This window comes from Copadichromis virginalis, linkage group LG7 (genome assembly GCF_057382275.1).
Source record: "Copadichromis virginalis isolate Kocher_CV1m ecotype Utaka linkage group LG7, C_Virginalis_male_GT1.1, whole genome shotgun sequence".
In the NCBI taxonomy this organism is placed as follows: domain Eukaryota; kingdom Metazoa; phylum Chordata; class Actinopteri; order Cichliformes; family Cichlidae; genus Copadichromis; species Copadichromis virginalis.
The window spans coordinates 19,299,148-19,312,459 of record NC_140624.1 but is presented as its reverse complement, the minus strand read 5'-3'; the positions used below and the strand labels follow the sequence as shown (position 1 = coordinate 19,312,459).

The window sequence follows — 13,312 nt, the reverse complement described above, 5'->3', positions numbered from 1 at the left end:
TTTTTAAGAGGACAAGAGCGGTGAGGCCTATCGCAATAGTTAAATTTTTCTATTGAGAAAAAGTTATTTCGCAATACATATCGGTCTATCGCCCAGCTCTAGTCGCTAGCAATCACGTAGCACAACATTATATACCAGATAGTCCAACTTCAGTAACCCTGCAAATGCCACTGCTGTTTTGTTTTCTGTCTTCATTTATGTTGGAAGTGGTAGCAGAGCTGTACGTTTGAATTAGTTTCAAAAATCTCTGTCAGAACATGGTATGAAATGTTTAGGTGTAAACTAGCGAGCTAAATTCCTGTTAACTTGTAACTCCGTTAACTTTAATAAATTCTGTTTTCATGGATGCATGGATGTAAAACTTAATTGTTACACCCGATAAAGTCGCAATGCTCATGATTTAATTAAAGATCAAAGAATTTAGTTTTTAACTCTTAGTGTTCGTTTGACTTTGGGACCTGAAGTGGACGGAGTTTTGGACCCAGATTATTCCGCGAAGCTCCTCACTACAGCAGCCGTAATGCTCTGACTATCCATCAAGCCGTGCGGCTTACCAAAGTTGTACTACAACATTTTTTAACAGATTTCTGCACGCAAAAATCAGTTCGAGGTCAGTAAGCACAACCAGAATTCATACATAAGGCACACTCTCGATTTTTGAGAAAATTAAAGGATTTTAAGTGTGCCTTATAGTGTGGAAAATACGTTATACAGAAGAAAAGAATATATCGTGATATATATTGTTACCACACATGCTTCAAATTAAATCGCGATATGAATTTTAGGCCATATCGCCCAGCCCTACCAACAACACACCCGGCAGAACATTATGTTATTTACACGGGTGCACATAAGTGGTCCGCATGTGCACATTCGCTGTCAAAATAAAAGATGCACACCAGATAAGAAGTTGCAACGCGCGTTTGCGTCCATATAAAAGGCACTGTTTTTGTCCGCTAGAGTGGGATTTTCACGGCACATTCTGCACCAAATCTCTGTGCGTTCATCATTTGTTTGAAGCCAGCTCACCTCCTGCAACCACTTTTCCGAGAATACGTGCTTCTTTTGCGGTTCGGACATTTCTTTGGAGGTGGAGGAACACCAAAGTAATTGCTTAAAGGAGCTTGCTTCTTCGACATCTTTAAGAGTTCTAAACAAGTGTCTGTCCCCCTCTGGAAAATCTTATGTACGCAAACACGCGTTGCAACTTCTTATCTTGTGCGCGTTTTTTATTTTGACAGCGAATGCGCACCTGCGGAACACTTATGTGCAGCCCTGGTTATATAGCTCGTCATATTGCAGCCACAGAAATTTGTCCATGAAACCATAAAGCTGCACTTTCTTTTTGCCTTATAGTCTGATTTGTCAGAACTTTTCCGTTTTGTGGTAAGCTTTTCTTTGGCTGTCACTTCTTAACTCTGACCTGTCTTATTTGGCTCAGCAGAATTAAAATATATATCCTGCTGCTTTTACACACACACACACACATAACGGTCAGCGATTCTCTGCGCGATCAACCTCTCATATGTTTAAGCTTGCTGCGGGAGATTTCACTTGTCATGTTTGCATAGTAAGCTAACGATTAATAAGACGATGTCAGAGGAATTGGTGCGCAAATTATTGTCACTCACCAATCAGTGCTGTCGCTCTCTATACACAGTTTGCGCGATTGCAAAGTGAAAGCAAAAAACAAGCACAAATTCAAACGCGATTTAAATATGTCACATATTGACAGTGGCTCACCGATGCCAATGACACAATTACCCAGCTACATTTCCGAAAGAATGCAAAAGCATTGACATATATTTTTCCTTCCTACAATAGCCCGACGTGCAGGGCAGAGATAGATTTTGGTAGCCCGACTGGAAAAATCGCTAGCCCCGGGATGTCGGGCTAGCGATTTTACGAGCCCTGTGATTATAAGAGAAAACAGTTTTCATCCTGCAAGTTAGCAGATATTTGATAAACTTCTGCTGCTTTTGTTGCTAACTGCCATGGTTGATTTCCTTCCGCAAGTATCCAGAGTCAGAAGAGACTGAGAAGGTGAGGGGAGTCTGGGCAGAGGCTCTCCACCCCTGATAGACACGAGGATAGACCCAGGACATTGTGTGAAGAAGAGGAGGAGAAAAAGGAGCAAGCAGCAGCTGATAGATGCAGAGGAGAACGGGGGGAGTGCAGACACCTCTCTGTAGTTGAGGGACTGGTAAAAACATTGAAAATGCTTTCTTGATATTTGCTTCCTGTATTTGCTGAAGTATTTCCAACACAAACTGTAACAGCTGCATACAGGGAACCACTCACTGATGTTTATCCTGCAGGACAGGATCTGACTGGGAAAGAAGGAAAAATAAGGGAACCACGGACAACTTTGATAATATTTTGATTTATCCAGAATATATTCAGTTCAAATATTGTTTTCATCACAGTGGGATTGTGTTGGTTTCAGTGGGGAAGGTATGCAGCTCATTTAAATACAAAGAGCTGTGAAAAGTTGTTCATTTATAAAGTGTGTTAGTATTTTATAAGGATGTAATGTTTCTGTATCATTTCTCTCCTTTTAGAGCCTCTTACCCAAACATCAGCCTGTTTAGTGCTCTCATATCTTCAACCTCTTAAGTAAGTTGTACAGAACAGTTTTCTCATCAATAAAAGAATATTTACTGCATCAGTGTGTCTTCATTTCATCCGAAACACACAAGGATCAAATCTCTGACTTTATTTGAATGTATACCTTATAGATCCCCGTGGTGGAAATTCCTCTGCATTGCCTCAGGATAGCCACTGATTTGAATGTAATTCTCTCCCAGATATGTCACACAGAGCTGAAACGACAGTTTTCTCCGCTGAAAGTCAAACGAATGACATCAAATAAAGATTTTCTCTATATCTGTCCAACATGCCGTCCACCACCGCTGTAGCTGTCACGGTTGCTTGGCAACAGAAACTGTTGTAGGCTAGACCGTCAATTCACTTCAGGTCTTCTCAGCCTTCGAAGGCTCCGGCTCTGTGACTCAGTCACCCTGGTAACTCCCAACAGCTGAGCGACAAGTATTGATAAATGTTTCTCTGCACACTGTGAAATCTAATGTGTTTAATTAAAAATATTAAGAAGACTGAACTTTTTTTTTAATCAATTTGTTATTAGAACTCAGTTTAAGTAAGCTAGCAGTTCTTTTTATTCAAGAAGCTGATCAACTCAGTTTATTTGAGTAGTGTTAAATTCTAAAAACTAAGTAAGCTTTGTAAAAACATGGATTCTGACCATCCTGAAAAGTTGCCGGAGGTACTTGATTCAGTCCACAGGATCAGTCAACGACGTAAGTCCTCTTCTGAGCTGAGTCAATAGTAACACCAAGGTTCCTGATAGGAGGTTTGGCAAATGTAACAAGTGGACCCAAGTTTTCCTTAACAGTAGGTACAATTTTTTTAGGAGCACAAACAAGGACTTCAGTCTTCTCATTTAGCTGAAGAAAGTTTTCAGCCATGCAACCTCTAATGGAGTGTATGCAAAATCTGTAGCTTGGAAACATCTTGGGGCTTAAAGGAGATATATAACTGAATATCATCTGCATAGCAGTGGTAAGAAATATCCTTAAAGGTGCTCAATAAGTGCTGAAGAGGAAGTAAATACAACATTTCCAGCTCATTCAACATTTTTAACTTAACATTCAGCAGTTATTTCATTTTAGCTCAAAAACATTCAGCTATCAGCATTCACACTGCAGTTTCTTCAGAAAATTCATTTTCTAGTATTATTAATCGTGTGCTTTTGCAAATAATAATAGCAAGAAGCGCCTACAACAGACTGCGCACGCGCAATACGGAGGTTAATTTGAGCCATTGCTTCTGCAAGTTAAGTTGAGAAAAATTATAATTTCTTAAATACAGAAGCGTGACACGAGACAGACCCACAATGTGTGGGATAAGAAGTGTAGACACGAGAAACTAAACGTGTTTTAATTTTTGTTTTGAAACGCTGAAAGTTTTTTTCGTGATTGTCACTGCACCTTTAAGATAAAACCACGTGACCTTGTTGCTATAGCGTCATATCCGGACGTACTCTGTCAGTGCAATGTTTCCATAGATGTTGTGTTATCAATGGAAACGAGGAAATCCACATTTAATTAGCTGGCACAGCAACGCCAGCTGAAGCATTAAATGTCCGGTTTGTCCACATAAGTAAAAAGAGTCATCGAGTTTCTTCTCGTCTGTCAAGAAACTGCAGTAACTACCGAGTACCGTAAGTTCAAATATTGCTACCAAATTGTAGAAAAATAGCTAAGTATGCTTGTAGCGCCAATCTAGTTTGCATCTTTACTTTAAAGTGTAATCCTCTGGGTAAAACCTGCAGTGTTTACCAAGAGAGCAAAGATTATATTTTACAGATGACTCCTAAAAGGTGTTTCGCAATACAAAACTAGCACATGTGGATCCGTTCAGCTGCTGGACTGAGCTAGCAGCTGTGTGACATTATGATCACGATAGCCCTTGGAGCAAGAGGAGCCCTCCTCAGCTTGAGGTGCACTTTGCAGAGAGCAGGCTCCTTTGCAAGACTTGGACTCATTCAGAACACCAGATCCGGTTTTGTTAGAAGGGGGCAGATTTTAACCCGCATACCCAAGATTACACTGCTATGTTGGGGTGCAGTCAACGGTTCTTTAAGTGCAGTCAGATGCCAGGAAGTTCTTGTTCAACCCCAGGCTTCGGAAAAAAAGTCTTTGGCTAAAATCCAAGTGCACAGACTTATATTTTTTCTTCGCCTCAGCTTCCGGGCGTTGGTCCTGCTCTTCAAATTTGTCCCCCTTCTTCTCCTTTACCCCTTGGTTCTGGTGTTTACCCGCTGGATGCCTCATTGGCTCGATGCTTTGCTGTGGGTGACTGAGACCTCTGGTCCTACTTTCATCAAGCTGGGGCAGTGGGCTAGTACTAGACGAGACATCTTCTCTCAAAATTTCTGCAACCGTTTCTCCAGGCTCCACGTCAAGGTACGCCCTCACTCCTGGGCTCATACCAAGCAGTGCCTCCTGCGGGCTTTTGGGGAGGGCTGGAGAAGGGTTTTGGTGTTTCGGAGTAAAGAACCGGTGGGATCAGGATGCATTGCACAGGTATACCGAGGCTGGGCCAGGGTGGACCAAGTGGAGGACCCAGCTTTCCAATCAATAGTAGAGGAGATGGAAAAAGACGATTTGTTGGAAGCCTGGGAGATCCCTGGTTTAGGGGGCATGGCAAGATCTCTGAGGCAGCTCTGGAGGGGGAGTGGGGAGGAAGAGAGCAGTGAGGACAAAAGTCTTCTAGATGGTCAGCAGGAGGAGCGCCTGATACCTGTGGCAATCAAGGTCAGTCTTGCAAGATTGTTTCCTCTCCTACAGATTCACATCACAGTCATGGAGTGTAAATAAAGGAGAACATGCTGTATGATTTTTTTTTTTTTTCCTTCTTTTTCTTGCACGTTATGTTGGGTGTGTATAAATTGTATCCGATTCGTTGTAGGTGGTCCATCCAGGAGTGAGGAGACAAGTGGAGATAGACCTGTTGCTCATGAAAGCAGGTAGTTGGCTTCTGCACTGCCTGCCTGGACTCAAATGGCTCAGTATTTGTGAGATAGTGGAGGAGTTTGAGAAGCTCATGACCAAACAGGTGATGTAAAAATATTCAGACTCCTACATTTAACCTGGCACAAGCGTTTTTTTGACTTTGCACATGACTTTTAAATAGAGCTTTAGCATTCTGTGTACTAAGACAGGTCACAGTTAGGTGCGATTTCCATGCGTTTTAGATTGATCTCCGTTTTGAAGCCAGAAACATAGAGCGTTTCCAGACGAATTTCCGTGATTTTGATTATGTAAAGTTCCCTACTCCTTTGCGACCATTTGTCACCAGAAGCATCTTAGTGGAAACCTTTGAAGTGAGTATAATGATCTGCAAGTAATTGAGGTCATTAACTGATGACAGCATAGTTCAGTTAATATTCAGCCTCCTTTTCAGGAGAGTGAACCCATTTCAAACTACTTGAGCTCCGAGGTACCCAAGGAAGTGAAGCAGAGGATAGCCAAGATGGGAGTAGACACGCTGCTGAAAATGGTAAGATCCACAACCCAAGGCAATTGGTGTAAACGATAAATGTTTTATATACTTAAGGATGTGTGCAGAATGCTATCATGTGACAATGTAAACTTCTTTATTCCAGGTTTTTTTGGATAACTTCGTCCATGGGGATCTTCATCCAGGCAACATACTTGTCCAGTGTCAGGGTCCTCTCGCTGGCTCGGGAGACGGTACTGGTATTTCAGGGGAGCACCATGGGAAAACCACGCTCACTGATTTGTTGGACACGGTGGTGGTCAGTGTCAGGCCACCGCCGTGTCCTATCCAGCTGGTCTTGTTGGATGCTGGCATTGTAGCCCAGCTCAGTGACCGTGACCTTGCCAACTTTAAGGCTGTCTTCACAGCTGTGGTGCTGCGTCAGGTAGGAACCGATGCAGGAAAATTTTATAGCTTCTTTAAGATGTACTTTGTGCCATTTTATGTAAAGTGCCTACAGCACTTAAGACTAAGTGTTGTGGGGGTGTCTGAATGAAACTGTGAAGAACATCAATGTATAAGCTGCCTAAATGTGAATGAGAACAGTCTTTAACTAATCTGCAATGACGATAAGTGTTTGAACAGTGACACAGCTTTGGTCATTTGTACACCACCACCCATGAAACAGTCACAGAATTTCTTGTGTGGCTTTTTTTTTTTTTTTTGTCCCAGGGTGAGCGTGTGGCAGAGTTGATTCTGAATCATGCCCGAGCTAATGAGTGCAAGGATGCCGCGCTGTTTAAAAAGGAGATGGCTGAGCTGGTGGATCATGCCCTCAGCAGCAACACCCTCTCACTGGGAAAGGTATGAACCAACATTTGCATTGTGTGTGTTATGACCAGGATGATGATGGTGGTTAATGTAATACAGTAGAAGACATTATAATATTATAGAATACTTTTATTTTTAAATTTAGCACTCCTTTTGTGATTCCAGCAACTTGATACATGTCTATTTTGTATCTGTATTGTTTGCTTTTAGAATTTTTAATCGTTTTCCTCTTCACTACAGCTTTCTGAAAAATGAAAATGTGTAGATAAAATAAATTGGCCTCAACATAAATTCATGCAAAACTATTCTTATCTAAAAACCTTCTAGTGAAGCAATAAACTGTACGAGAGGCCTGATCATAAAAATCCAAAACCAAAGCTGTTGTGAATTTGGCCAATCCAAACTCAAATCAGTTATTGGTTTTCATTTTTGTGTGTGGAGTCAATGTCTTTGTCGTATTTGTATGTGGAAGTTACGTAAACTATGAGGAAAGTTTCTTGATGCATTCTCAATCATCCAGGAGAGTAAATCTCCAAAAGTTGATTCTGTTCATCTGGACGTAGCATTTTGTGGGAGAAACGTTTCGTCACTCATCCAAGTGACTTCTTCAGTCTCAGCTGACTGCAGGTTTCCCCAATCTTATAAACAGTACATTTGCATAATGACTGAAACCAGCCCACTGAAGGAACAATGGGCTGGGAGGTCAGTTCCTTAATCCTCGTTGGGATCCTAATTCCTGTGGCAGGTTAGCCTTCTTAGACTGTGAGGTTTCCGTCAGTAATGGGGGACATCTAAAAGCTGACGTGTACCGTAAACCTACACATACGGATCAGTATTTAAGGTTTGACTCTCATCATCCACTGGAGCACAAACTGGGTGTCATTAGGACGCTACAACACAGAGCGAACACCATCCCCACTGACACAGCGGCCAGGGAAGCAGAAGAACAGCACATCAAGAAGGCCCTGAGTAAATGTGGTTATCCCAGCTGGACTTTTGTCAAAGCTGGAAAGGCAACTAAAGAAAGCTCCAGTCGATCCAGGAGAGAAGGAAAACCGCTGCCCAAGCGAAAACCTTTTAAACCCCAAAACACGCTGCGCCAAAACTTGGTCTACCCCGAGGATTGGGTCCCCTGACACAGAGTAACATAGTGTACGCTGTTAAGTGCCAGGAGGATTGCCAGGATTTATACATCGGGGAAACCAAACAACCTCTGGCGAAGCGGATGGCACAACACAGAAGAGCTACCTCGTCAGGCCAGGGCTATGCAGTCTATTTACACCTACAGGCCAGTGGACACTCTTTCAAGGATGAGGATGTACAGGACAGGGAGGAACGCTGGTTTGAGCGCGGAGTCAAGGAGGCCATTTACATGAAAAGGGAAAGACCATCTCTGAATCGAGGAGGGGGCCTAAGGGTACATCTTTCGCCATCTTACAATGCTGTGATTGCAGCCATTCCCCAACTCTGTGACTGGTACTCATGGCCATTGATCAGTGGGTTTTGGTCAGTGGTTGTTGATCAATGGTCATGAGAATTTGCATAATTAAGATTAAGGAACTGACCTCCCAGCCCATTGTTCCTTCAGTGAGCTGGTTTCAGTCATTATGCAAATGTACTGTTTATAAGATTGGGGAAACCTGCAGTCAGCTGAGACTGAAGAAGTCACTTGGATGATGACGAAACGTTTCTCCCACAAAACGCTACGTCCAGATGAACAGAATCAACTTTTGGAGATATGAGGAAAGTTAACACAAATGTTAACACTATGGACAGGCTTCACTACATAATCAGTGATTTTTAATAGTGGTTACATAGTTCTTTGCTGGGGTTTGTTTTCTTTGCTTGCAGGTCCAGGCAGCCGACTTACTTTCCAGAGTCTTTGGCCTACTCATCAAACACAAGGTATAACATCACCAGGTTTTTATACTTTAAAAAAAAAAAATTGATCTTAACAGAATCTTATTTATCTGTCAAATATGTATTTCGCTTGTCACCGTGTTTCCAGGTCAAGCTGGAGAGCAACTTTTCCTCAATAATTTTCGCTATCATGGTGCTGGAAGGCCTGGGAAGGTCTCTCGATCCCAACTTGGACATTCTGGATTTAGCCAAACCCCTGCTGTTGAAGAACTGTGCCTCGCTGCTGTGATGCACACACAAAGGAAGCAGCTGTATAATAAATGTACACACAAGCGTAGTATGCCTTTAGTGGATCTACAGTTCATGTGTACATCCTAATAATACCATGACGTTTGTCTTTAGGCTTACAATGCAAGATATTCCTGTGTGGCATACACGTCTCCTCCACATTTCCATAGTGGTGATACCAAAATATACCTCATTATATGGTCAAATTTGTGGGTATTCCCACTTTTATCACTCCTATTAGGAAATGTGTTATCTGTTTGACTAAAATATCCACTACACCCCTTGAAGTTTATTGCAGGCTGTTGGCTGAGTCGGAGGGGGGAAGTGGCACCAGAGGGCATTTGTTGGGATTTACGATCTAAAACAAAATACTGCTAAAATCACATGTTGATATTTTAAAGCACATTTTAATGTTCAATGACTAATATTGATCTCAGGACATCTATTATCACTCCATCCTTTATTGAATCCTAAAAATGTAATTGAGTGGACCATGTTTGCTTCAGTGTGAATCACAATGTACTGTATCACATTCTTATACACTAGGTTGACAATGTGTTGACTAATTGTAACACACAAAACTGACCTGGGTATTGTAGCATACACTATATTGCAGAAAGTTTTGACTCATCTGCCTTCACGTGCATATTGAACTTTCATATTGTTTAATATGTGGGCTCACCCTTTGTCGCTATAACAGCTTAAAGTCTTCTTGGAAGGCTTTCCATAAGGTTTAGAAGTGTGTTTGTGGGAATTTTTGACCATTTCCAGAAGCACATTTGTGCAAGAAGCTCTCTATGCACTGTTCTTGAGCTAATTTCTGTAGCGACTGACTGTGCAGCAAGTTGGTGACCTCTGCACACTATGTACCTCAGCATCCCATGATCTTATTACAGAATATAATACCACTAACAGCTTGCTGTGAAATACTTAGGAGTGGGGAAATTACTTTATAGACCTGTGACAGTGGAAGTGCTTGGAACACCTAATGATTTGGATGGGTGAGTGAATCCTTTTGGCAATATAGTGTATTTTTGAAATTATTAGATTGAATGTGAGTTATTCATGTCAATAAAAAGAGAACCTGTAGTGACTTTGTTTTCTATTCATTCGATGCCTTTAGTTTGCGATCATAAGTTCACCGGACATGTTTAGGTCGACTGCTGCCAAGTGCAACTTCAAAGCAGAAAATTCACTGCATCAAGGGCACAGGATCCATTAATTTACAATTTTATTAAATCTGTCAATGAAAAACAGACAAGACGCGATTCTGTCAATATCATCAGGAAGAACAGTCAGCATGGCTGAGAGTGAGTTCAGGAGGTTTTGGTGAAAAAGAAACCAAATAAAATAATAAAAAGAACCTCATCACAAAATCCTTTATTGCAAAACTGTTGAATTTTTTCCCCCATCACGGGCCTGGACAAAGCAGCACTATTCAAGTAGGGAGGGAGGGGAGAGGTGCAAAGTGTAAAAAAACAAAACAAAACCTCTTAATAATAATAATCATCATCATTAATAATTGCAATGAAAGAAGAAATAAAAACATCTCTAACAGACAAACACAATCACCTCAGTATAAGACGAGATTCTGTTCACGGTCACGACAACCAGAGAAAAGTTTTATTTTTTTCCATTTTTTAAAATGAATTAAATAGTTTTTAAAAATATCTCACCATTTACTTATACTCATCTTTTGTTTTCATTTATTGCGAAAAAATAGGCAACTGGACTAATTGTGATGATGCGAGTTTGTGGTTGTCTGTGTGTTTGACAGAGCATTACGGATTAAGTAGAGAGATACAGTGGAACGTCTTGGAGTGTTGGCACTGAGAGCAGCAGCAGTGTGGCAATGCAGTACTCTCGTCCAGCCACCAGGTGGCGCAGTTCAGTCTGAACATTCCTGCAGGGTTGAGCTGTGGCAGCCCACCCAAAAACAAACAAAAACAAAAAAACACTATATCAGAGGAAGTCAAGTTCTGCCAACAACCACCTCTGTATTTTCTTTCTTTCTTCTGTTTTTTTGGAATGATGCTTGCGTGTTGAAATGTTGTCCACGGTCGCTTATCTGTGTTGCCAAATCTCAGTTCTATATACAAAGGTTTCAAATCCCTGAAGGACATCTACAAAGACAAGTGCAACCTCCGTGTGACCATCCCATTTCTGGAGAAGCTCAGGGAAGAAAGGGTTTCTTTATAAGGGCAAAAAAGGGGAGAATAGTACCAATAAGTTCTGGTAAACGTGCCACAGTAGGAATTAACAGAAGTGTTCTCGGGAATAAAAGTCAAGGAATGATGGATCAAGATTTAGGAATGTCAAAAGCTGGTGGAGAAGGGGACTGTAAAGTAGCCACCTTCATTTTGGGGGCGGAGGGATGGGGGCACCAAATATCCTAACCTAATGTAAATCTTTCTAACAGAATGTCCAAGAGGTGTGATGAAACAGGAAACAAAGCATCCATCATTTGTTTCTCATAATCCTTCATGCTGCTCCTTCAGTCTTCTCCATGCATTGTTAAAAAGAGTCTCTAAAGACCAAGCAGTTCTCCTCTTTGTTGAACTGATTGTATTTTTGCACAGCCCACACTGTTTCTGTCCTCCTTTTCAGTGTGCTGCCCCCTGGAGGACTGGCTGCCCTCCAGCTTTCTGCAGCAGTCCCCGGGCAGGATCATGACGCTCATTTAGGAAGGGGAGAGAGGCAATGTGGGGAAACAAACAGGTCACATGGGTGTTTTGGGATTCCTGGAAGAAATTAGGGTGTAAACTCGGAGTTTGATATGGGAACTTCTTCCATGGTTAGGAAAGGAAGTTAGACTGGGGAAAAAAGACGAGGGTCTGTGTAGGCAGACCTTAAGCGCAGGCACGTACGCTCATCACACATGCTCAATAAGATGCACACACACACACACACACACACACACACACACACACACACACACACACACACACTCTCATCTGAGTTTGAGGCCCTGGCTGTGTAAAGGTCATGGCAGATGGAGCTGTGGGCCATCAGCAATACATCAAGGCTACTTGTTGACTTTTCTTTCAAAATACTGAGAAGATCAGCAGCTGTCCATCGCCCGAGACAGATTTTTTAAAAAATTATAATTAGGAAGAGACAGACAGATGTAAGAGACTGACCGGCATCCTGACGGCAGAAAAAGAGAAGAAAGCACATTTCTTTCAGGCAGAGCCCAACTTCTCCCTTTTCCAAAGTGGGCAGCATTCATCCTCCAACAGTCTGATTGTTTTTGTCATTTTATCTCCACAAGTTCGTCTTTACATTCCTTTTGGGAAAAGAAATGTGGGAGGTTAAGCATTTTCAGGTAAGCATGAAATGGATATGTGAGATAATGCATTAAGGAGGTCCTTCTCATCTGTTGCCAGCTTCTTTCCACATCGGGGTTCCAAAGGCTGCCACCAGGGTGGGGGTGGTGTTTGGGCTAACTGTTGGGTGGGCAGCGGGGAAGAGGAGGAGGGCGTTGCTCAGTGTTTGTGGCTAGGAGTTGAGCCACGGGTGATTGAGGCATTCGCCGGCCGAGGCCCTCTTCTCAGGCACCATCTCCAGCATGGGCAGAAGGAAGTGAGTGAACTGACCGGCGTCTTCGTGCGACCAGCCGTACTTCTCCACCAGCACGTCAAACAGGGACCACGGCTTCAGCTTGGTGATGTGCCGCAGTTCACCTGCAGAAGGCCACACACAGCAGAGTCACTGGCATGGTAGGATGAACTGGAACGTTTGAAAAATGTTGGTCCCAACAAATTTAAAAAAAGGATTTCTTGAGTAAAGGAAAAAGACTGGTGGTATATAATGTTGACTTGCTTTCCACAAATACCAGAAAAAACATGAAAATAAGCAAGATCTGGAATCTGTAGCCAAATCCTGCTTATTTTCACCATCGTTTTGTTTCGGTACTTGGCAGAGCACAAACTGTGTGTTAATCTGCTAAAACTAAGAGATGTGACTGCGGCATAGTTGTTTTTGGCTTTTTTCTGGGATTTGCTGATCACGAGGAAAAATACAAAACACCACCAGCCGTATCCTTTAACTCTAGAAGCACCCAGACATGCAGATAGTACAGCTTTAGCTTTGGCCTCTGAGATTTCTGCCTTTTCTCCAGAACAGTGGAGTTAGAAAAAAACAATGGTGCCCACATCAGTGAAATCCTGATAATTCAGCAGCAACATCTCGTTACAAAAACAGTTTAATTTCTGTTCAGAATTATTTAAAGAAAATGCAGCAGAAAAAGTCGACAGCATTCCAAAGTCTTGCTCATAAGGAATAATCAGAGATTACTGTTGTTGTGAAATTG

The 13,312-nt window shown here is 42.1% G+C and overlaps 2 protein-coding genes across 8 annotated transcripts in view; one reads left to right on the top strand and one right to left on the bottom strand.

Moving 5' to 3' along the window:
- Positions 1-4,294: 4,294 nt before the first annotated feature.
- Positions 4,295-10,093, top strand: adck2 (aarF domain containing kinase 2). 2 transcript variants are annotated; one of them, XM_085462371.1, is made up of 8 exons: positions 4,295-5,336; positions 5,491-5,637; positions 5,777-5,905; positions 5,986-6,081; positions 6,188-6,466; positions 6,754-6,885; positions 8,704-8,757; positions 8,861-10,093. In XM_085462371.1, exons 1-8 carry the CDS (start codon positions 4,473-4,475, stop codon positions 8,999-9,001), a joined length of 1,842 nt encoding a protein of 613 aa, XP_085318497.1. In that variant the 5' UTR covers positions 4,295-4,472; the 3' UTR covers positions 9,002-10,093. The 2 variants fall into 2 exon arrangements, with proteins under 2 accessions (XP_085318497.1, XP_085318498.1); XM_085462372.1 differs by lacking the exon at positions 5,777-5,905.
- Positions 10,094-10,214: 121 nt separating this feature from the next.
- Positions 10,215-13,312, bottom strand: part of srpk2 (SRSF protein kinase 2) — a 74,998-nt gene continuing 71,900 nt past the window's right edge. For all 6 annotated transcript variants that reach the window (XM_085462366.1, XM_085462365.1, XM_085462369.1 and 3 more), the window contains one exon: positions 10,215-12,683. In XM_085462366.1, the coding sequence (XP_085318492.1) occupies positions 12,499-12,683 (185 nt within the window). In that variant the 3' untranslated portion in view covers positions 10,215-12,498. The remainder of the gene's footprint in view (positions 12,684-13,312) is intronic.

What these genes read in the sequence shown, in the direction of transcription:
- adck2 (XM_085462371.1), top strand. Translation starts at nt 4,473, where the DNA reads ATGATCACGATAGCCCTTGGAGCAAGAGGAGCCCTCCTCAGCTTGAGG. An exon ending in TCTTAGTGGAAACCTTTGAA is followed by an intron (nt 5,906 to 5,985) that starts GTGAGTATAATG and finishes CCTCCTTTTCAG; the next exon opens with GAGAGTGAACCCATTTCAAA. An exon ending in TAGACACGCTGCTGAAAATG is followed by an intron (nt 6,082 to 6,187) that starts GTAAGATCCACA and finishes TCTTTATTCCAG; the next exon opens with GTTTTTTTGGATAACTTCGT.